General features: G+C 34.0%; 2 protein-coding genes across 4 annotated transcripts in view; one reads left to right on the top strand and one right to left on the bottom strand.

The window, feature by feature from the left end:
* The window catches only part of Csmd3 (CUB and Sushi multiple domains 3), a 976,820-nt gene extending 957,067 nt beyond the window's left edge, over positions 1 to 19,753 (top strand). For all 3 annotated transcript variants that reach the window (XM_038342099.2, XM_038342098.2, XM_042055667.1), the window contains 8 exons: positions 354 to 465; positions 2,432 to 2,611; positions 5,082 to 5,147; positions 9,839 to 9,997; positions 11,863 to 11,975; positions 14,639 to 14,726; positions 16,135 to 16,270; positions 17,822 to 19,753. In XM_038342099.2, the coding sequence (XP_038198027.1) occupies positions 354 to 465; positions 2,432 to 2,611; positions 5,082 to 5,147; positions 9,839 to 9,997; positions 11,863 to 11,975; positions 14,639 to 14,726; positions 16,135 to 16,270; positions 17,822 to 17,981 (1,014 nt within the window). In that variant the 3' untranslated portion in view covers positions 17,982 to 19,753. The remainder of the gene's footprint in view (positions 1 to 353; positions 466 to 2,431; positions 2,612 to 5,081; positions 5,148 to 9,838; positions 9,998 to 11,862; positions 11,976 to 14,638; positions 14,727 to 16,134; positions 16,271 to 17,821) is intronic.
* A 641-nt stretch (positions 19,754 to 20,394) lies between these two features.
* LOC119823681 (60S ribosomal protein L23a-like) lies at positions 20,395 to 20,862 on the bottom strand. The gene has a single exon (XM_038343763.1). The coding sequence runs from the start codon at positions 20,860 to 20,862 to the stop codon at positions 20,395 to 20,397; it is 468 nt and encodes a 155-aa protein (XP_038199691.1).
* Positions 20,863 to 22,409: the final 1,547 nt, after the last annotated feature.

The following is a 22,409-nucleotide window of genomic DNA, read 5'->3' as shown; positions in this document are numbered from 1 at the left end:
ATTTGATTATTATTTTGTCTTTACTTGTGTGATATTTGTATCATTGCTATTTTTATATCATCTCATGATCTTGTGTTTTTATGATAGCTTTTTGTATGAACTAAAAATATCTCATGAGAAAAATTTACAGTATTATGCATTCTTTGGGTACTCTGGTATTTTGTGGTGCTATAGACGAAACATCTAATTATTTTTAATCTTGATTTATTCCAACTTTCTTTTAAATATAATTTTATTGTATTTTTAATTTAGTCATACAGATTTCTTCTGAAAATATTTTTTCTTATTCACAGATTTTTCTAGTTAATGCTAGTTTTGAAATCACATTGTGACTTTTATTTCATTTACTGTAGGTAGGAAGTGTTGTACAGTTCCATTGCAAAAAGGGACACTTGCTTCAAGGATCTACAACACGTACCTGCCTTTCTGACCTCACATGGAGTGGAATTCAACCTGAGTGCATACGTAAGGATTTTGCACTTGCATGACATAGATCATGGACCAGAGTTCATATATATTTTTTCTTTCTATAATAGAAACAGATTTGTGTCCATATAAGAGATGTATAAAATTAATTTTGACTAGTGTAAAATACATTGCATTTAAATAATTTCATGATTGTATCAAAACCCCATGATCATTGGAAGGCAGTGTTTCCATAGAAGCCAGAAAACAGGAGGTACAGTTTTGTTCCTTTGGCAAAACTCATATTGTGGTGTGAGCTTGGCCATCTGGCGTTTTAAATGGTGGTTACTTTCTCAGTTCCTGGGTCTGCAGTATAAATGGAGTACTATGAAATACAAGATGTTAAACACTAGTTAATCATAATGATTTTTAAGCATGGGTGAAGAGGTCTTCTGAGAATATAAGGTTAAAAAACAAAAATAACTATTTCAAAGAAAAAATCCAATTCAGACTGTCCTAAACAATTTTAAATATCAGTACATGAACTTTTGTATTTCTGAATTAGAAATAAATATGAGCTAGTCAGATACCTGTCCTTCATTTCCTTCAGTAGCCTCCTTTTCTCCCACTACATTTTAATTCTAAATTTCCTGCAAAGAATAAAAACAACAAAACACATGAAAATATCAACACCCATCAGATATGTGCTTCAGTTATGAAATTTTCCTAATGCAGATATGCTCTGAAGATTTTCTTGATCCCTGTTTGGACCATACAATAAACAAGGGATTGCCCTTGAATGAATTGTTTATGCAGAACATGCATCATGTCTTCATGGATTGGTTCATATCTAATTATGGCAAATGTTCTTATAAGAGAATTCCTTAAAATATATACTTAACGACAGTTTGGACTATTATAACTGGGTATTTAATAGTAAGCTGAAGTTCTCTGGTGAGCTACATTATTATTTGATCACTCAAGTACAGTTTTCTGTTGTTGGTTACTGCTTTCAATTGACAAAAGTGTGAGTATGTTATGTGAAGTTTAAAATGTACAGAGCTTGACATTGTACAGAAGCCTGTAATACCAGCTACTCAGAAGCATTGACGTGAGCATCACACATCAATGCCCAGCCTTGGTAACTTCGTGAAACCTCATATCAAATTAACAAATAGAAAAGAATTACTTGCAACAGCACGTCTAGCATCCATGAGGCTCTATGTTCCATATTTTTCACTGAAAGCAACATCCCCTTACCACCGTATTTAGCTTGTAATATAAAATGTTAACTGTTATTCATATCTTTTTGAATATTTATGAGGAAGCAAGTGGAAGGGGACTGTTTTTTAAATGAATTGCTTCACAGAGAACATATTTAGATTGATTTTTCATGAATTATCTTGTAGATAAGTTAAGTTGTATATATCTATACATATCTATATCTATCTATCTCTCTCTCTCTCTATATATATATATATATGAAATTCTTTGTAACATTTTTAATTGAAAAGGGAATTATCTTTATCAGACACCAAACAGAACGAATGATTAAATTAATGTGGAATAAAAATACAGAAATAAAAACAAAACTTAGATGAATGAAACGATATTTCTAGCATATGTACCAAAATATGGCCAGAGAATTCCATGTTCTAAAAATATTGAAATATATTTGAACATAGTATAGCATTAGTATATGAACTGTATAATGAACTTATGGTTACATTTAGATTCAAGCAATGAATTTTTATTTAAAATAAATATAGTAAACTCATAAATGAATATTTAAAGAAATTATCCATAAAATATAAGCTTCTGACAAGTTTTTAAAATTTTTACTTCAAGGTCTTATACATTTTTAGGAATATTACTGTTCACTGAGACTCTCCCGTATTGGGCCTCAATATTCATTTGTAAGCATAAGTAGCCCAGAGTCAGTTTGCACTATTTTGACCTTTGCCTCAAAATTTTAGTAATGAATCTCAAAAAATTCACATCATTCTCTCCTGCACTCTTGCTATAGCTCACAACTGTAAGCAGCCGGAAAGTCCTGCTCACGCAAATGTAGTAGGAATGGACCTTCCCTCCCACGGCTACACACTCATCTACACCTGCCAGCCTGGCTTCTTCTTAGCAGGGGGAACGGAACATAGAGTGTGCAGATCAGATAACACCTGGACTGGAAAAGTTCCTGTCTGTGAAGGTAATTTTTATTTACAGATGCTTTAGCATATTAGGATGGGCTCAGTTAGGTCTTTTTATAAGAATTATTTGCTAGGCCAAGTCCAATACTGGAAGTTGTGTGAGCATTTGTTATTTCAGAAAAATGGACACACATAAACCATTTTATGACAATATTTCAATGATAACTTGATTTGTTTTGCCATTATTCCATCTTCACATTCTCTCTTTAAAATGTGTTTATTGGTGTACTTAATTTCTAGGTTTGCTATAACAAGTCATCTAAATATGGGTGACTTCACATGATAGAAATTTATCTTTTTATAAGTGTTAAGCACAAAAGTCAAAGAGTCAACGGGACTGTGTATATTTGATCATCTCCAATGCCATAGCCACTCCCTACCCTTTGTCCTCTCCTAGTAATCACTGGCATTCTTTGGCTCATAATCTCCCAGTGATACGTGCCTTCATCTTTACATATGGTAAATGATATTTCTAGCATATGTACCAAAATATGGCCAGAAAATTCTACATTCTAAAAATATTGAAATATATTTGAATATTTCTTTGTATGTTCATCCAATTTTCTTAGGAAGACAATTATTTTGTATAAGACTTAGTCTAAATTCTGTATTATTTTATATTGAGAGCAGCAGTTAATTATAGCTACAATCAATTCCCTTCCAAATAAAGTCTCATTCTAATGTAGCGTGGGCTTCATAAAGTATATTATTTGATCCTGTATGATAGGGAACATAGCCTCAATGTTTCTTATTTTGTAGCATTCTCTCAGAATCCATATAGTCTTTCTCATAGTCTGACTTACAAGTGAAAACTCAGTATTCAATTTTTTACAATTTTGTTCTGAGTCAATGTAGCACGATAATTTAAGTAGATCTAGTTGAAGAGTCTACACCTGTTGCTGCTTCTCCAGGGAAAATCCTACTTGGTTCTGATGTACTGAATTTACCAGAGTAAAACACTCACTCTTACTATAAGGCATATTGAAGGAAATTCTCTATAGTTTTTGATTAGGCCATTAAAAGCTTTTTTCCTTTCTTTCTTTTTTTTTTTTGTTTCTTTGTTTCTTTCTTTACATCTGTTAAACTTTTTTCTCATATCTTCTTGTATTTGACCTCTTGAAGCAGGAACAAATTTTAACCACTGTTTTGAACTGTTTTCATTCATTTTTTTTGACAGAATGTAACATGATTTTCCTCTTCTTAAAATACCACTGCTTGAGAAATTCACCATTTTAAAATATTAAATATATATATATATATTGCTAGTATTTGCTTTTATTTTTCTATCTACCTATGTGACCTTCCCCAAATGGCATTTAATATCAATAAATACAATCCTTAAAAATTGAAGAATGTATTGACATATATATTATTAAACTCTATATCAGTACTTACTAACATTATGGTTATACAGTTTTAATTTCCTTTACAACGTCTTTTCTACTTTAGGTTTTTAACAGACTAGAATTCAGGTGTCTTCTCCATTCATTTTATCTACTCTGTCCTTCATGATTTTATTCATGCCATTGATTTCTTCTGTGGAAATCATGCCTAAATTAGCTTTCCTATCACACTCTGCTTCTTTTTGCCTCCAATTTACATATCCAACTCTATCCATGGCGTGTCTGTTTAAAAACCTCAAAGGCATTTCCATTGAATTTTCTCTATAGACTTACAACTGAAAGCGTTAATTTAATTGTCTAAATTAGTGGGAATTTTTTTTTGTTCCCTGCCTTTGTGATACTTCCATCATATAGTTTCATATGTTACAAACTTCATAAATACCCTAGATGTTCTCTTATTGGAATCCACCACAGTTTCAAAGCTTTCTCGACAATCATTTTGTTGTTTTTGTTTTAAAGTCACTAATGTGATAGTAGCATTCAGTTTTCCCTAGTGGAACTAATGCTTGAACCTGTTAAATTCAATATTTGGTCTTTCAAATATTTCCTCTCACTAAATGTTCTTAAGAACATGACAGTGTTCCTCAGGCACAGGGTGTTACACAGCCCCTACACTGTTCGTTCCTCTCTAGCCCCATATGTGATTTTATTGACATGAACTGTTCTCTGCCAAGACTCAAAGTTTCAACTTTTGAGCCTTCCGATTTCTGAATGATTTCAGCAAATTCTGATTTTTAGATGTGAACCCTGCACAACCAGGTCTTGTCCCTTTTGTCCTCAACAGCAAACACTTAGTCCTCAGTGCCCCTGCTGGAATCAAATGTTTTCTTTCAGCTTCTCCCTCTAATCAAAGATCCAGTTTTCTGGGAGGATTGAATAACAGCCTTTTCCCCAAGGGACTATGTTGGAAGTGATTGCTAAAGCTGTTAATCAGAAAGTATTTTCACTGAGGTGGAATGGGCAAGGGATTTCGAAGGAAATTATGTAATATCACTGAGTAAAATTGACAGTGTGTCACACTGTGTATAATACATTAACTTTTGTAAATGCTGTTCTGTTGCCTCAGCTGGCTCCAAAATATTGGTGAAAGATCCTCGACCTGCATTAGGAACGCCAAGTCCAAAGCTAAGTGGTAAGTAATTTGTTGTTCTAAAAGTAATGATGTCTAAGATTGATCTACAATTTTCTCCTTAAATATGTACTTATTAAAAATGATATATTTTGCATGACAAAATTAAGCCTGAACATGATCATGTGAGTTATAAGATATGAGCTTAGTTTTTGAAATATTTTTTATTTATTATTCTAAATTATTGGGATGGAGAGATGGCTCAGCAGTTAAGAGCACTACCTACTCTTCCAAAGGAACTGAGTTTAATTCCCAGAAACCATCTGTAATGAGATTTGGTGCCCTCTTGTGGAAGAGATCTGGTCATTCATCCTCATCAACTTAGGTCATAAAATCCAATACGGACAAGTTCAACAGGACCATATGGGCTGCCCATGCATGCTCCGGCATTGACAGGCCATGAATTTCATTTTGTTCCATTCATTATAAAAATTTTGGACAGTTATTTATGTCAAAAATATGCTTTCTACATCTATCTATATACTTGTAGATTTATTTTTTAAAGATTCTTTTAACAATAACATGACAATGTTTTTATTTATATATTTAAAATAGAAAACAAGGCAACTTAAAACATAAACCTTTATAGATGTATGGATTTCAAGACATTTGTTAAAAGATATGATATTGTACAACTTATTTGTAACTGTTTGATTTTAAAATGCAATCTAAATTATATGACCTAATCATCAGTAACATGAGATTTAAATAAATTCTTATAACGCTAATGTCATTCTCATTCTCAAATCATTTTATGCATCTGATACTCGTAAGAATGAAATATAAAGTGTACAGTATATAGAGACTTCAATCGTTAGAACTTTTTTTCATATTACTAAGGAATACATTTTGTTATATAAATTTTTGCCTTTGATCAAACTTGAAAACTACAACAAAAGTAGCATTATAAATTATATTTATAGCCTTAAATCTTTTTATTAGATAAGAAGAAAGTCCTAGGGCTGGAGAGATGGCTCAGAGGTTAAGAGCATTGCCTGCTCTTCCAAAGGTCCTGAGTTCAACTCCCAGCAACCACATGGTGGCTCACAACCATCTGCAATGGGGTCTGGTGCCCTCTTCTGGCCTGCAGAAATACACACAGTCAGAATATTGTATACATAATAAATAAATAAATATATAAAAAAGAAGAAAGTCCCAGAATTGATGCTATATCTCTGTTAACCAATAAACACTATGCTACAGCAACCAAAACTCAATACAAGTTAAAAATAAATAAAGCTGTAGATGACACAATAGAAACACTCTTAATGTGTAAAGAAAAATTTTATATAAGTAACTGTGAAATAAAGGATATACAAATATGATACAGAACAGGTTAAATAAATTTAAAATATTGGGCTAATGTCAGTAACTATCAACATTTATTTTACTAAATTTACAAATTGTTATAAAATTGAACCTCAATTTTAATAAATGTTATAAAAGATAGCTTAATAATCGTATACCAAGGTAAAGTTTAAAATTATTTTCAGAAATATACCAGGCCCATATTGCTCCACTGATGATGTCTGACAAATTTTAAAGGAATATGCCAAGGAATCTAAGTCTTAAATAAAATAATCTAACACACTCATCTGATGGTCAACATGTAATTAGAAATACAGACAAAGATATCACACGAGGAGGGAAATTTGGTACCCTCTGACTTGTGATTATTGATGGAAAATTAAACTTGAAATTTTACTGAATTAAACCTAACATTGTGGTAAAGACAACACAGTCATTTCAAGTCATATTTATCATTGAGTTAATGGTAATTCTCTTTCATATACCCTTCAAAAGCAATGAATCGTATTAAAAAATTAAAGCACAAAATATATGATTATTAAACCTCCTTTAAAATAAATACTTAATAGGATCAACACTAGCTCACGATTTTATATATTTTCAACATATCAGAAAGAGAAGAATTTCAAGCTTAGTAAAAATCCACAAAATAAGAACAAACTAAGATGTGGTATGTTCATAAGCATAAATCGGACACAGCGATTAAGAGTGACAAAGATTGACAGTAAGATCAAAGTCAGAATCACTCTTACATGTTTAACAATGCAATAAAGCCTGGACACAAAAATTGAACTTAATATACATTTTTAGTGAAAGCTGCTGGGTAAGGACAGCATTTTCATTAATCACGGGTTGACTAGTGGACATGTAGGGTGTTTCCATTTTCTAGTTATTGTGAACACAGCAGCAATGAACATGGTTGAGCAAGTATCTGTGAAATATGACATTGAGCCCTTTAGGTATGTGTCAAGGAGTGGTACAGCTGGGTCATTTGGTAGATTTATTCCTAGCTCTGAAAATTTCCACACTGATTCCAATAGTGACTGGATCAGGTAGCAATTCCCCCAATAATGAATGAGGGTTTTTCTCTTCCCACATTCCTCTAATATGTGCTGTCGTTTCTTCCAATCTTTCACAATGAAGGGTATGAATTGGTTGCTCAGTGCCAAATGATCGGCCCTTGAAAACATAACGCAGAAGGAACATTCTATGGACTCAACTGGTTATATTTAGAAATACCTATGTATATACGAATACACATATTTACGCAATGACAATCAATAAAAAAAAAAAAAAGAGGCCATGATTTGAAGGCGAGTGTGCAGGAATATTTGGGATGGGGGGGAAGAAAGGGAAGGGAGAAACATAATTAAACTACAAACTCCAAAATAAATAACAACAGCAGCAGCTGCAAGAACAGCTCCACTACACCCTCCCTTTAGTCTTTCATTGATGTTCGTATCAGCCTTACTTGGATGACACTTCAAAATTTACAAAAACCTTTCAAATGCTTAATTATTTTTAATCTCAAGGAAGAGATAACAGTAGAAAGAAGTGTTATCATCTCTCAAGCTAGCATGAGGGACAAAACCCTGGGAGACTCTCCCTCCTCAGGGGATTCACATGTACAAAGAAGGAGAAAGATGTTGGAAGTATGTTGGAGTCAGCAGCAGAGACTCACTGTGCATTCCATTCTGCTCTGTTTCTGATCATTGGAAGCTTGGAATCTGCAATTAAGAAAATATTTCTATCAAATGAAATAGCTCTGACTACAAAGTATTTGTCTCAAGAACCAGTTCTTTAGTCATTTCTACCAAAGCAATTATTTATCTTAATACAACTGATATTGCTGGGTATGGCTACATACCTTTTCCTATAACTATTACCTCTCAAAATGAGGGCTTTGCGTTTACGTATTTTAACTAGCAGTCTTAATTTAACTAAATTTCATGAAATAAGATCATTAAGTAACAGCAGATTTTTATTAAAGGGATGGAGAATCATCACTATTGACATGAGGAGAAGTAAACAATGTGAAAAGTGCCAATTACTAACAATCAACCATTTATTAGACATAGCCAGTAGGACACATTTCTATTTTTCTCCTTGAATCTTCTCAAATAAAACGTTTGCCTATAACTCCTTTATACAGTTTGTAGGTATACTTTTTCTTAGCCCAAACCAATCAAATGAAGAGTTTTTCTTACAGTGTGTCAAATAAGATGATTACATAGATGTAAGCATAACATGATAACTTGCTGTTTATGCTCTTTATGGATAAAGGGTCAGTTGAAAGATGATTTGACAAAGGTTGAAAAGTCGGGGCTATAAATTCTTCATGACGCCCAATACATGGTATCTGTACACATAGACACACCCGTAGGCACACACACACCCGTAGGCACACACACACCCTCACACAGTAGTTATTTAGTGACCTCAAAAGCCCCAATATTCCTATTTTATCTGAATTATAATTAAACATAATGAAAATATTAGACAATGATTTTAGGTAATGATTAGATAAACATTTTGCATTCCTTTCTTAACATTCTACATAGTATATATTAATCTATATTATTCATAATATTATTATAATAATTCATAAGATTATTCATAATCTGGGTTGAGAATTAAGAAGTTTATGCAAAATGACCTAGTTTTTCAATATACAAAATGCCATCAAATGCAAGTAGAATAACCCAGGATCTGCTCGCCTAGACCCTGTGCTATATTCTACTACTGTCTGTTCTACCCCATAAGACCTGGGCAATTCTAGTCACAGTCCTTTCAGTTCTAAAAATACACGTAAACTTCAAAGCTGTCAATATAGCACAGCCCAGCTCCTCTTCTATTACTGGCATAACTGAACTCAGTGTTTTGTAAAAGGGACAAAGAGTCATTACCTCCAGGCTGCCTCCAGGGCCATTGGAAAGAGAAGAACATGGTTTACATTCTTCCTCTAATGAATTTGTCTATGACACAGGCAGAAAAGTGGGTCTCTGGAGGCATGCTCACAGGCTGAAAGGCTCAATAAAATCATCTCATCTTCTTTCTGAAAGGAGAGAAAAACGTTAGAGGTGACCAAATATAGGTGAAACTTGTGGCTCCTGGATTCTAACTATAAGCCTCATGTCTTTCCTTGGCATGGAGTCTGGCTTTCCTGTCGTTGACTACTGAACAAACTCGGGCTTTAAAAACTGTGATTTATTCTTTGAAATTTGGAATTCAAGGAAGGATACATTAGTTTATACTTATTGAAGATGATTTATATTTAGGGATAGATTATTTGTTCAACAGACTAAAGGATTTAATCTAATATCAGGTGATCATATTTAGAGGGCACTGTGGAATTAAAATGTGGCATTTATTTTATCTCTTCACAGTTCCTGATGATGTGTTTGCCCAGAATTACATATGGAAAGGCTCTTATAATTTCAAAGGAAGGAAGCAGCCCATGACCCTGACAGTCACTAGCTTCAATGCCTCTACTGGTAGAGTCAATGCCACGCTGAGCAACAGGGACATGGAACTTCTGCTTTCAGGTATCCGATTCCAATTTAGCGAAAGAAGCTATACATCCCGGCATTTGCTTAGTCACACTCTGCCACTGTGAGTTTAATTCTCATGTTTGATTTTGATGGAGGTCAGAATTTACTTAAAAGCCAGAATTTTGAAGGTTTGTAAAGGTGAGTGACTATTACTAAACAAATGGAGAACAAGATTGTGTAGTTAAATGTCTTTAAGATTATTACATGCACAAAGAATTAGAGATCTTGTACTGGACTGGAACTCTCATTTGTCAAGATGGAATTATGATATTTTAGTATGAGATATATATTGCAAGTTTCTTTTATTATATAGTTATCCTGAAAATAATTACTAGCAAATTAGTTTGTGGTATAAATAAAATTGAAACAATTAATTTTGAAAATTACATAAGCATTTTATGTGTTGTTGCACTATCCAATAAGTTCACTTATCATTATTTAGCATACATTATATTTTTAAGTATGAATAATTACATGGAATAAATTAGAAAAGCTTAATTTGTACTTAAATTTTGTTTATGATTAATTTAACTTTTAGTCATAAATAAAATTTCCATTTTCTCTAAGTTAGCAAAAGTAATCTGTTTGTTATAAAGTAGCAACAATTCAAATAGATCCTTATAAACATGCATAAACATGATAGTTTAAATTTCATTACTTTTCACTCACAGTGACTGTATAATACAATTATAACCATTCCCCACAAGTATTTTTTGTCAGTACATTTATGCTTTGCTTATTAATTGTAGTTTACTTTAGGTCAAGGTTTTCATCCCTTTGCCTTGCTATTCCTGGCATATTCTTCTGGTACCTCATTAATAGCTAAAGCAGTATGTGAGTCAACAGGAGTTAAATTTTAACCAATAGTCAATCATAAGGTTTTTGCACACAGCCTGACTTATCATGAAGTGTATTTATACTCTAACTTATTCCAGCTCTCAGAATACCCGGGTATAAGAATCAGTGTATATATTTTTGCTTCTCGTGTTTCTATCATTGTGTGTGTTTATCATCTTAAGTTAAAACCTAAGTTTCAAGGCATAGCTGAAACGCTCTTTTACGTCATAGTTATTCTCTGATAGAGCAGAGTAAAAAGACTCCACTATGGCAGCCTGGGATTTACCCCATTCTGTCATGTATTTTACTTACAAAGGTGTCATATTTAGGAAGTAGTCTCCTGTGCCAGTGCATTCAAGTGTACTTCCCACTTTCTCTTCTATAAGGTTCAGTTTGGCTGGCTTTATGTTGAGGTCTTTGATCCATTTGGACTTGAGTTTTGTTCATGGGGATAGATATGGCTCTATTTTCATTCTTCTACATGTTGATATGCAGTTATGCCAGCACCATTTGTTAAATATGCTTTCTTTTTTCAATCTGATATTTTTTGCTTCTTTTTCAAAAATCAGGTGTTTGAAGGTGTGTGGATTAATATCCGGGTCTTTGATGCAGTTACATTGGTCCTCCTGTCTGTTTTTATGCCAACTAATACCAGGCTGTCTTAAGTACTGTAGCTTTGTAGTGGAGTTTATAGTCAGGGATTGTGATGCCTCCAGAAGTTCTTTTATTGTATAGGATTGTTTTGGCTATCCTGGGTTTTTTGCTTTTCTATATTATGTGCATTTTCTACTCTAGCATTTAGGGTTGTTAGAAATTCAGGTAAGATTTAATTTGTAATTTCATATAAGAAACAGGTGTATATTGCATAGTATCAGGTATCATGTACAAAGTCATTCTTGACTTGGGACTTGCATTCTTCCTTTGCATACTATTTGTTTTCAACAATATATCTACAAACTTACTCATAATAAAGTGAATCACAGCTATCTACAAAATTAGGTAACGGTGTATACGTTTTTCAGGGGTCTACAAAAGCCAGGAAGCTCGCCTAATGTTACATATATATTTTATTAAAGTACCAGCCCACGCTTCTGTGAAGAAAATGAAGGAGGAAAATTGGGCCATGGACGGCTTCGTAAGTGTAGTTTTTTTAACAGCACGTGGTTGGTTTTAATAGCAAAGTAATAGATTATTATGGGCTTAGAATGGCTTATGAAGTGGTCAGAAGAGGATTGATATGAAAAGCTCCCATTGAAAAGACGCTACTACGTTTTCACCACAGACACCCTGTGTGTGATGTGAATAGATCATGGATCCTAAGTGAATGGATTCCTAGTGGATTATTGACATCCAGATGTCTAATGCTAACAGTAAGGAAACGAGCCTCTGCAGAGCACAAACCTGTGAGATCAGACCATATTTTATAGTAAATAAAATTGGGTATATAGGATTTAGTGAAAAAGAAGATTTTCACTAGTGGGGGTCAGTAAATTGCTTCTCAGGAAAACGCTCTCCATCCATTTTATTTTATTTTTTCTTTTGTCATTTACAGAATGAGAAGTCATAAGTCTTTATTTTATACAGGTTGCTGAATTACATGAGGTTCTGTATTAATATGAGGTCAACTCATTCATTAATTCATTAAAATATCAGGCTTTGAACTGCTCTTGTTCAAAGAATTTGATTTTATGTGGTTATGGCCACAGTATAATATCCAATAACAGGATGGACCTTTTTGCTGAGCAATGTTAGTCAGACTCCTATAGTTAGTTTGGTACTTTGCTATTTAAGGTAAGTATCCAAGATGTTTTTAAAAGTAGTTTTTATAACAACAGCTATGAGTCAGGTACCTAGGTGTTAGTTACTGGTTTAGTAATTGGTTATTGGGGATAAATTCATGTTACTAGTTAATCATTGAGTAACTAAAGTGTATCAGTTCACTTTATATGTATTGAATGATATACCTTAACACATTTGAAACTGTTAAAAGCAGTATTATGTGTGTATATATGTAGGGTTCAGATTACAGACAGCTTTTGTAACATTAGGAACAATCCCTGCAATCCAGATTGCCAAAAGAATTGAATTATCTTCCTTGGGGGAGCTGGGAGGAATATTTGCTTGATGGTCAGCCCTATGCCTTACTCTGAGACTGGGGATGGGCCTGGAGAAGCACTTACTACCTGGAGTCCAAAGGCTTTCAGGTGGTCAGGAAGCTCTGAAATACTCTCAAATATATTGACACATGCTGGTGTTTTCTGCTTGGACAGACAAACTTGGGGTTAGTCTCACGCTTGCACCCCTCCTTCCACAGCCTGCCTTGCCGGTGTTATAGGCGAAAATCACTTTATCCAGTTGAGAGTGGGCCATTTTTCAACAATTTATTGATTATGCATATGGTATTCTACCTGCATATATGCTTTCGGCCAGAAGGGGACACCATATATCATTACAGATGGTTGTGACCCACCATGTGGTTGCTGGTTATTGAACTCAGGACCTCTGGAAGAACAGTCAGTGCTCTTAACCTCTGAGCCATCTCTCCAACCCTATATGGGCCATTTTTAACAGCTCAATTTTTACATTGTCACATATTCTACAATTAATCCATTTTTGTATACACCTTGATGGGTTTTTTTTGTCTTTTTAAATATTTTTAATACTTTAAAATAATACCAATCAAAATTCCCACTTCCTCCCCTCCTCCCACTTTCTTCCCACTCCCCCCACAATCCTAACCCCACCCCTCCAGTCCTAAGAGAGGGCAAGGCAGCCTGCTCTGTGGAAAGTCCAATGCCCTCTCCAGGCTGAGCAAGGTATGCATCCAAAAAGAATAGCATCCCAAAAAGCTATTACATGCAGTAGAGACAAATCCCAGTGCCATTGTCATTTGCCCCTCAGTCTGGTTTTATTTTTTTTTGTACAGATTTGCATGTATAGTCCCCCCAAAATTTACTTTAGAATAATTTCATTATTTCAATAAGGTATCTCCCATCCTATGGCCTTCATTTGTTTCCCTTGCCATTCAGTCCTGCCCTACCCTTAAGCAAACACTAATCTATTTTCAATCCCCAAATATTTACAAATGAATAGGCAATTTTAAGACTGAAGTGATATTGTCACTGGCTTCTGACATTTAGTATAATAGGAAATATGATCCAACACCGCAAAACTATGATTAGCCAATTATCAATGCCACTCACATGCCCATGGCTAAAAGTGAGGCTGGGAATGAACCCTGACTGACAGAAATTATCTCCTTTCTGTGGGGTCTCTGGAGTGGAAGAACGGCCAATATAATTTATAATTTATTATTTATTTTCTTGTATCTGTGTCTGCCTGAAGGTATGCTTGTGTACCACATGCATGCAGCTTCCCAGAGAGATGCAGCAGTGATGGAATTACAGGTGGCTGTGAATGTCCCAGTGTGGGTGCTAGGAACTTAAAGCAGTTCTCTGGAAGGGCAACTCTTAGATCCTGAGCCATCTCTCCATACTGTGATTCAATTTCTACACATCGTTTTACATTTTGTATAATATACTTACTAGTCTATATTTATAAAATGGCGGTAAAGCAACACATAATCTCCTGTTTACCAATATCATAATTATTTAAAATTAGAATTTTTTCTTTTGTCTTTATGATAGAAGATTTGTATCATGTGCTCATTGCATAGGAGGAATAGGAAAAAAACAAAGGCGGATGTTCATTTTAGAGTATATTGGGTACTTATTCAGATATTAAAAAATAAAGCTGTGGTCAGTTTTTATATTTAATTAGAACTCCAAATATTTTCAGGTTTCTGCTGAGCCTGATGGAGCCACTTATGTATTCCAAGGATTTATTAAAGGCAAAGATTATGGTCAATTTGGACTACAAAGACTGGGTAATATTTTTGTTTTTTATTTTTATTTTCAAGTAATTTCTTTGGTACTATAGACACCATAAAAAGACATGAATGATTCTTTACATTTTCACACTTACTATATCTTGAATTATGCATTATCAGGACTATGCAATTAGCCATTTGACAGCATTTAAAGAATAATCACATTGTTTAAATTATCCCTTCTTCAGGTAATAACTCTATAAAACGCAGTGTTTCATCAAATCTGCCATCAGTATGATAAGCTGTCTTGCCCCTAAGCAAACACAAAGAGGAAAAAGTGACATAGATAACGTGGTAATATTAAACTGTAAATTATTTTTACCTCTTCTCCTGAGAACTATACCACTTCTTTTCAGTTTGAGTATTAAAGCAAATTTCTTACTTCTGAGAAGATGTAGTGGCACTCAGAGAAACTTTTAAAGCCTGGAAGGAAAAATAACATTGAGAAGTGGGTTCTTTTGAGAACCTGGTTCTTCTCAAATCCACTCATTTCTCTGCTATGATGGGCGAGGCCTTCTTATTTTCATTTATAATAATTTATAATAATTTATAATCCTTCTGACATGGGCACACGTACTTGTTGATCTTCTTATGTTTATAAACACACGTCTTTTGCTGTATATATTCTTGAGGTACCCTGTATTCCGTCCTTAAACTGTTGAATGGAGAAATAAACAATGAATTATGACTCTAAAAGCTATCATTTAACATTTATCTTAACAAATCATGGCTTTAAACTTTTGTGTGATTAAACATGGTCACTGGAGAAATAAATGAGAAAGAGATATGATTTAAAAATAAGTGTGACAAGATTTATAAATTATTTGAATAAAAATGTTCACCAAAATGCATAGAGTTGGGAAATGGGCTGGAGAAAACTAGAGAGAGTTGGAGGGAAGTATTGGAATAGATGTGATCAAAGCTTATTGTATAAATATATAAAATATTTAAATAAGAGATAAAATATTACTTAAAACTTACAAGCTATGCCATTAAATACATATTAATAAAAATAAATAGTATATTAACTCTTTGTAAATAAAAATAATAATTTATCATTTCATGTACTATACCACCTAAATTTGTGCTGTTTTGAAAATAGTATACAGCATTCACTGGTGTTGGCCATTTATACAGTAAAGTAACTGGATGCACAGATTTCAGATCACATGCCCTAGTACTTAAAACACTATATTTCAAACACAAGTGTATAAAAAGAATCAATTTCCTTAAGTAAAGTGATATTATCTGCTTCTTCATCTCCATTCCTACCCTAAATCTGGGAAAACCTTCTCTTTTTCTCACTTGAAAAATAGAATAAAATAATTGGTAATTAAATATAGAAATCAATTATAAGCCTGAGTTGATTTTTTGGTCCATGACTTACTTGTGTTATTTCCATTAGGACTGAATACTTCAGAAGGGTCAAATTCTTCGAATCAGCCTCATGGTACAAACAGTAGTTCAGTGGCCATTGCGATTCTTGTGCCTTTTTTTGCACTTATATTTGCAGGATTTGGGTTTTATCTTTATAAACAAAGGTAAGATGTGTGACTTCAGTGACAACATTTACCAAAACTTTCCTTTCATGTCATTTCCATCATATTGCCTCAACTCCACATTTCTTTTTTTTAAAATTTTTTAATGATTTATTTAACTTTATGCTCATTGGTGTGAAGGTGTCAGATCTCGTGGAACTGCACTTTCAGACAGTTGTGAGCTGCCATGTGGGTGCTGGGAATTGAACCCGGGTCCTCTGGAAGAGCAGTCAGTGCTCTTAACCGCTGAGCCATCTCTCCAACCCTCCACATTTGTTTTTTATGTGTTCTTAAAATCTGTGTGCATAGCTGTTATAATCCTTTTGGATCTTATCACTCACCCCAAGAGCCACATGTGCATAGCAGAATTCACTCTGTTAAATTGCACATGATTCAACCTTACTATTCCTCATTTTGTCTTTAATTTTCTTGGCACATAACTTATTGTACATATTATTCATAAATTATTAATATTGGTACCTTAGAGATACTGAATGTATGTTAAGGTTTAAATTGAAAAGACACTAAGTTCTGATAGATTTGTGGTGAAAAGCTAGAAAGTTCAGGTTCACATGGCAGTCTTGAGTCATTTACCCTGGTTAACAGATGGTCATCTTCTAATTTATCATTCAGTTTCTATTGTTTGAAGATTATTTAATGGCTATGTTATGCTTGCAATAGATCAAATAAATAGTTCTACATATGATTACTCAGTCACATATATCCTATGTGTTACAGCCTTTTGGAGGAGCTTCATTAATATATATCTCTATTATTTGGAAAAATCCTTTATCATGTAAAAATCTACAAACAATCAAAGAATTAAGTTAAATATATTTAAGTATATATACACATTTACACACTTACTTAAGCACATTCTCTCCCAAACTGCTGTTTTTATTTATATCTGTCTTGCTATGTAAAAATGAGTCATTTAATATTATATAGTTATACAAAATATATGTATATCTTATACACATATATTAATACTTTTTATATTATACATATATTAATATTTTGATATAATATGTACATAATTTTAACATTTCAACTGCATAACAGAATCCTATTGGGGACATTCACTGTGTCATCTGAAAGTTCTTGCCAATGGAGTTACAGAATGCAATTATCAACCCAAAGGGAATGTGAATTCATTAGCAGTTCCTCTTTAATCTTCCCCCACCACCTTCAAACATCATCCAAATACAAAGAACTGCAACTGTCACTTTTCTTCTTTTGGATCTTTCATAATTGGTCTTATTTCCTAAGCACAGTAAAGCTTTTTTTTTTTTTTTTTGGTTTTTCGAGACAGGGTTTCTCTGCAGCTTTTTTAGAGCCTGTCCTGGAACTAGCTCTTGTAGACCAGGCTGGCCTCGAAAGCTTTTAAGATTTTACTCATGGTATCATTCATCATTGTTCAGTTCTTGTTAAACAATGTTACATTGTGTGGGTATTATTTTGTTTGAACGAGTTCATTCCTACATTGTTGAATTTTAGTCTGCTGTTTCTCAAAACACCCTAACATGCAACTATCAATGTTGTTTTTATAAACAGGACTGCACCCAAAACACAGTACACAGGATGTTCTGTTCATGAAAATAACAACGGCCAAGCAGCCTTCGAGAACCCCATGTATGACACCAATGCCAAGTCTGTGGAGGGGAAGGCAGTACGATTTGACCCCAACTTGAACACAGTTTGCACAATGGTATAACACGGCAACACGTTGCCTTCTTCAGAACCCTGGAAATCGACACACTGAACAGTGCACTTTTAGTTCACTGCTAAACAAAGCACACTTTTCAGGACTTGCTGGGTCACCTTTTCCTGAGGAATGACAGAGAAGAGTGTTTTTTTTTTTTTTTTTTCATAAACTGGATCAAAATTCTTCTTCATGGGTACCGTGGAGAGTTTTACAGAGATCTGGCTGCACTCTGGGAGTGCTTGCTCACAGTTTATTTGCTTTTTTTAAAAAGGAGATTATTCTAAAACATAAACTTATTTGCATATATTGGAGGAGCATCCACTATCAGTATTTCTGTGCTTTATAAACTATATTAGAGGGACTGGGTTAAAAATGATATAGGGTAGAAATAAGAGCTATACTTACCAGAGTCAATAGGTCACTGGCTTCTCTTTGCTGTCATAAGCTACATCCCACCGACATGTCTGTAGTTTGTACCACATATGGGCAATTCATTCTTGTTTATCCCAGGCATTATTTTTCTCATTTCCTTGGCTATTTAGGAATGACACACATCTTTAAATAATTATGAGCTAATTGATGACACAGAAGAAATAAGGTTGTTTGCCCACTCCAATCTGGCATTCTGTATTTATTTTTATTTAAAGCAACTAGCACTAATTTAGAATCATTTTCAAGTTCCTGCAAATGGCAAGGTCATCATGTGATCTTTTTATTTCTCAATTTTCAAGGAAAGAGTTTTATCTGTTGGGTATAGGATACTCTTTACATGTTTGCCTCAATATACTTTGTTATCTCAACAGTATTTAGGCTCAAAAATATTATCTGTAAGGACGCCTATTTTGACATTAACTGAGACATCAACTTGGTATCATTAATTTTTTAACCAAGCACTTTAATGGTTTTGATAGAGTAAGTCAATTACATCTGCATTTAATTTATGATGTCTGCATAGTCTTTTAGCTGAACTTTTGATTTTTCCACTTTTGATACTTTTTAGTTTCTTTGAACAAAGTACAACATATTCTGATCTACCCCTTAATGTAATGACTAAAAGAACCAAAAAAAAAAATGTTCTTTCAGATCAACAGTATAAAATTGCTTCCCAAACGTATGTGTTCATCAAATTTTCACAGGTTTTGAACGTTCTGTCTATACCCTATTTTTAAGAAGTAGGTATCAGGTACAGCCAGTGTTTCTCATTGTCTGATTAAAACAAGTTTATATGTTATTGTTAGCTCATTTAAAGCTACATCATGCAATAGTGTTGGCATTTTTATTTCATAGGGCATTGTCTTAGTCTTTATTTTTTTATCGTGTTTCATTTCACTGAATAAAACACATATCCATTGTGGACTCTTTGTTGTTTTCCATTTCAAATAGGGATTGTTCTGGGAAGGGTCTTGCTTTTTGTATCATGAGACAAGAGTGCCTACAAGAAACCATTGCACCTGGGAGCACCGCTTGGAGCTATCTCTACATTTAGTGAATTTCTTGTAAAACACTTTGAGATACATTGTTTTGGAAATTCATACAATTTTCTCAACATTGTATTCTACTGACAGGATGCGGTTTTAAATTTTATGCCATCTGTTATTTATTCTTGTTTATTCAAATGACTGCAATAACAATGATTCACTCACTAATGTTAAGGTTAATACGTTTAAGATCTTGTTTAAACAACGTTTCTTCTGCAACTGGCTACTCCTCTTATATTAATGCATACACTTTTGTAAAGAAGTATATTTTTATGATAAAAAATTTGTAAAAGTATGATGTAAATTTTCAGTGCAATGTAAACAAATAAAAAAGGATAATTGCTTTTGTAAAATGTGTATTCTTTTCAAGCTCACACAATGCTCTTCTGGTTAGTAAAAGCCAGGCACAGCCCAGTTTTTCCTTGGTGCTTTTAAAAATGTTCCCCAATTGCCTGCCATATTTATGTTACACCAGGTAATAAACTATAGTTTCTCCCTCTATTTTCTACTTATAAATGTTATAAATGGGACAATCTTTTGTAGGAAAATAGAATCCCAATAAATATAATTAGTTCTACCAATCAAAGGGCTCACTACAGGAGGCCGCTGTAACATGATCTGTTGACGAGAGTTTTTGTAAAATAAAGGTATTTTATTGACAGCTAGGCATGAAGTGAAACAGGCATGCCCAGGCCACCTTTTCATCAGGAAAAGGAAATGTATGGGGAAGGAGAGGATCGTGCTGATGGATGATTGTAGAGCGTGATGTGAAGATTTAAGGATTTCTTTAGGTGTCTAGCTTTTTTTCCCTACTGGTGTGTTCCTCACTGAGGAGGTATCCTATTCTCTGTGGGGTATTTAAATTTGGTATTACAAAACAAGAGGCCCCCCTTTTTTTTTATGTTGAAAAAGTGTATATTTAGAATTAGCCGGCTGAGCTCAGTTTAGAAGATTCCAATTTTGTTGGCAACATCCAGAGCATCATAATCAGGAGCTAACCGGACATACGCTTTCTTCTCTCCTTCAGACCTTATAAGGGTGTTGACTTTGGCCACATCGATGTCGTAGAGTTTCTTCACAGCCTGTTTGATCTGGTGCTTGTTGGCCTTGACGTCCACAATGAACACAAGTGTGTTGTTGTCTTCTATCTTCTTCATGGCTGACTCGGTGGTCAGGGGGAATTTGATGATGAAATAGTGGTCAAGCTTGTTCCTCCTGGGCGCGCTCTTCCGGGTGTATTTAGGCTGCCTTCGTAGCCGCAGGGTCTTGGGCCGCCGAAAGGTGGGCGATGTGCGAATCTTCTTTTTGTGGCTGTGGACGCCTTTCAGCACTGCCTTCTTGGCTTTCAAGGCCTTCGCATTAGCTTCCGCTTTGGCAGGGGCAGGAGCTTCCTTCTTCGCTTTCGGCACCATCTTGACGAAAAAGCACAAGATGCCCTTTTACTCCTTCACAAGAGGATATCTTCTGGTAATGCTCATCTGAGGAAGTTCAGGTTTTATCTCCTGTCTGGAAGGTTCAAAACCCATCTAGACAAATCTGACACATGGCTCAATAATATTTTTCAAATAGGTCAGTGCCATACCGCCTGACTTAGAGCAGTTTTCAAATATGACTTTTAGTGATACCGTACAAATTTACACAGAATGGTAATCTCAAATACTTCTGCGGTATATTTTCTTAAAGATAAACTGCTTTAGGAAGTTACGTAGATAAGAGCTCAACAGCAGCTACATACCACGCACATTTGCTTAAAGCAAATGAAGAAATTCCACACATAAATGGAAAATGTAAACATTGTGTTCTGGGAAGTTATTGTTTCTGTAATGTTATGGTCATAATACATTGATTAATTCTTATTAGTAAAGCATTTCTATAACCTAAGAGGAAGTCTGTATTTTTGAGTCTTTGGTGTCCTTGATCCATTCCAGCCTGAATCTTTCATTCTTTATTAACTTTGTAACTCCTCCTTTTACTCACAATTTTAGTATATTTTCTTTTTTCCTTTGTATTCCTTTATTTGCCTCTGTGCTCCTTTCCCTCTGTTTTTTTTTCTATTTTTAAGCCTCTCTTGATATGTGTTTTCTTTTACATATTTTCCAGTCTTTTGGTTTTTATTTATTTAAAGTTTTCTGCAAACTTTAACCTTTTCACAGTTCATAGTATTTTCATGGAGATTTAAAATAATTATTGTAATGCCTTGTTTCATTTCTTAAATGCTTAAAAAAATTAAATATGTAAGTCTCACCCAGAGTCTTTTGATAAAAAGGACTGTGTAACAATTCTGGTGAAGATTTGCTTTGTCATGTGATATGTTCACAAGTGAGGTGATCGAAAAAAGGGACATCATATAGATTAAAAGGTCAGTAAGGAGTGTTAAACTTTTTAAAGGAAAATCAGAACATACTGCTTGTTAAAGCATTAACTTTTGAATATTTGTAAGTTTAATGTAAACACAGTTTAAATGATGTTAAAAAAAAAACAATAGTTTATGCCAGTAGAAAGAGGCTCATGCTGCCCAGCCATATTATCTGAACTTTGTCCTTAGGACCCAAATAAAGGAAGAAGAGAACCACCTACCATCTCGACATAGGTGCTGTTGCATGAGAGCAAGGATGCACATGCACACACACACACACACACACACACACACACACACACACACACGTTGGAATTTGAGATTTAAAAAGATTGATTTCTTTTTTCCAGGATGACTAGAGGTAAGGGAATATTAATCTAAGAAGATATACATGTTGTAAACTTTGAGAAATAGCTTTCTGTCATCACTTTCATGAGTTTAGTATTCTGAAGTAATTTATGAGTAGATTTAGAAGCTGTTGGGGAATAAAAGGAAACACCAGACATTTGGTTGCTTTCTTCAGAATAGAAACAATGGAAGTAGTGAATACAGGCCAGATACTTTTCCAACTTTAATAAGTCCCTCTGTGTAGAAAGTTTATTA

Source organism: Arvicola amphibius, chromosome 9 (genome assembly GCF_903992535.2).
Source record: "Arvicola amphibius chromosome 9, mArvAmp1.2, whole genome shotgun sequence".
NCBI classification, from domain to species: domain Eukaryota; kingdom Metazoa; phylum Chordata; class Mammalia; order Rodentia; family Cricetidae; genus Arvicola; species Arvicola amphibius.
This window is presented reverse-complemented; position numbering and strand designations above follow the sequence as displayed.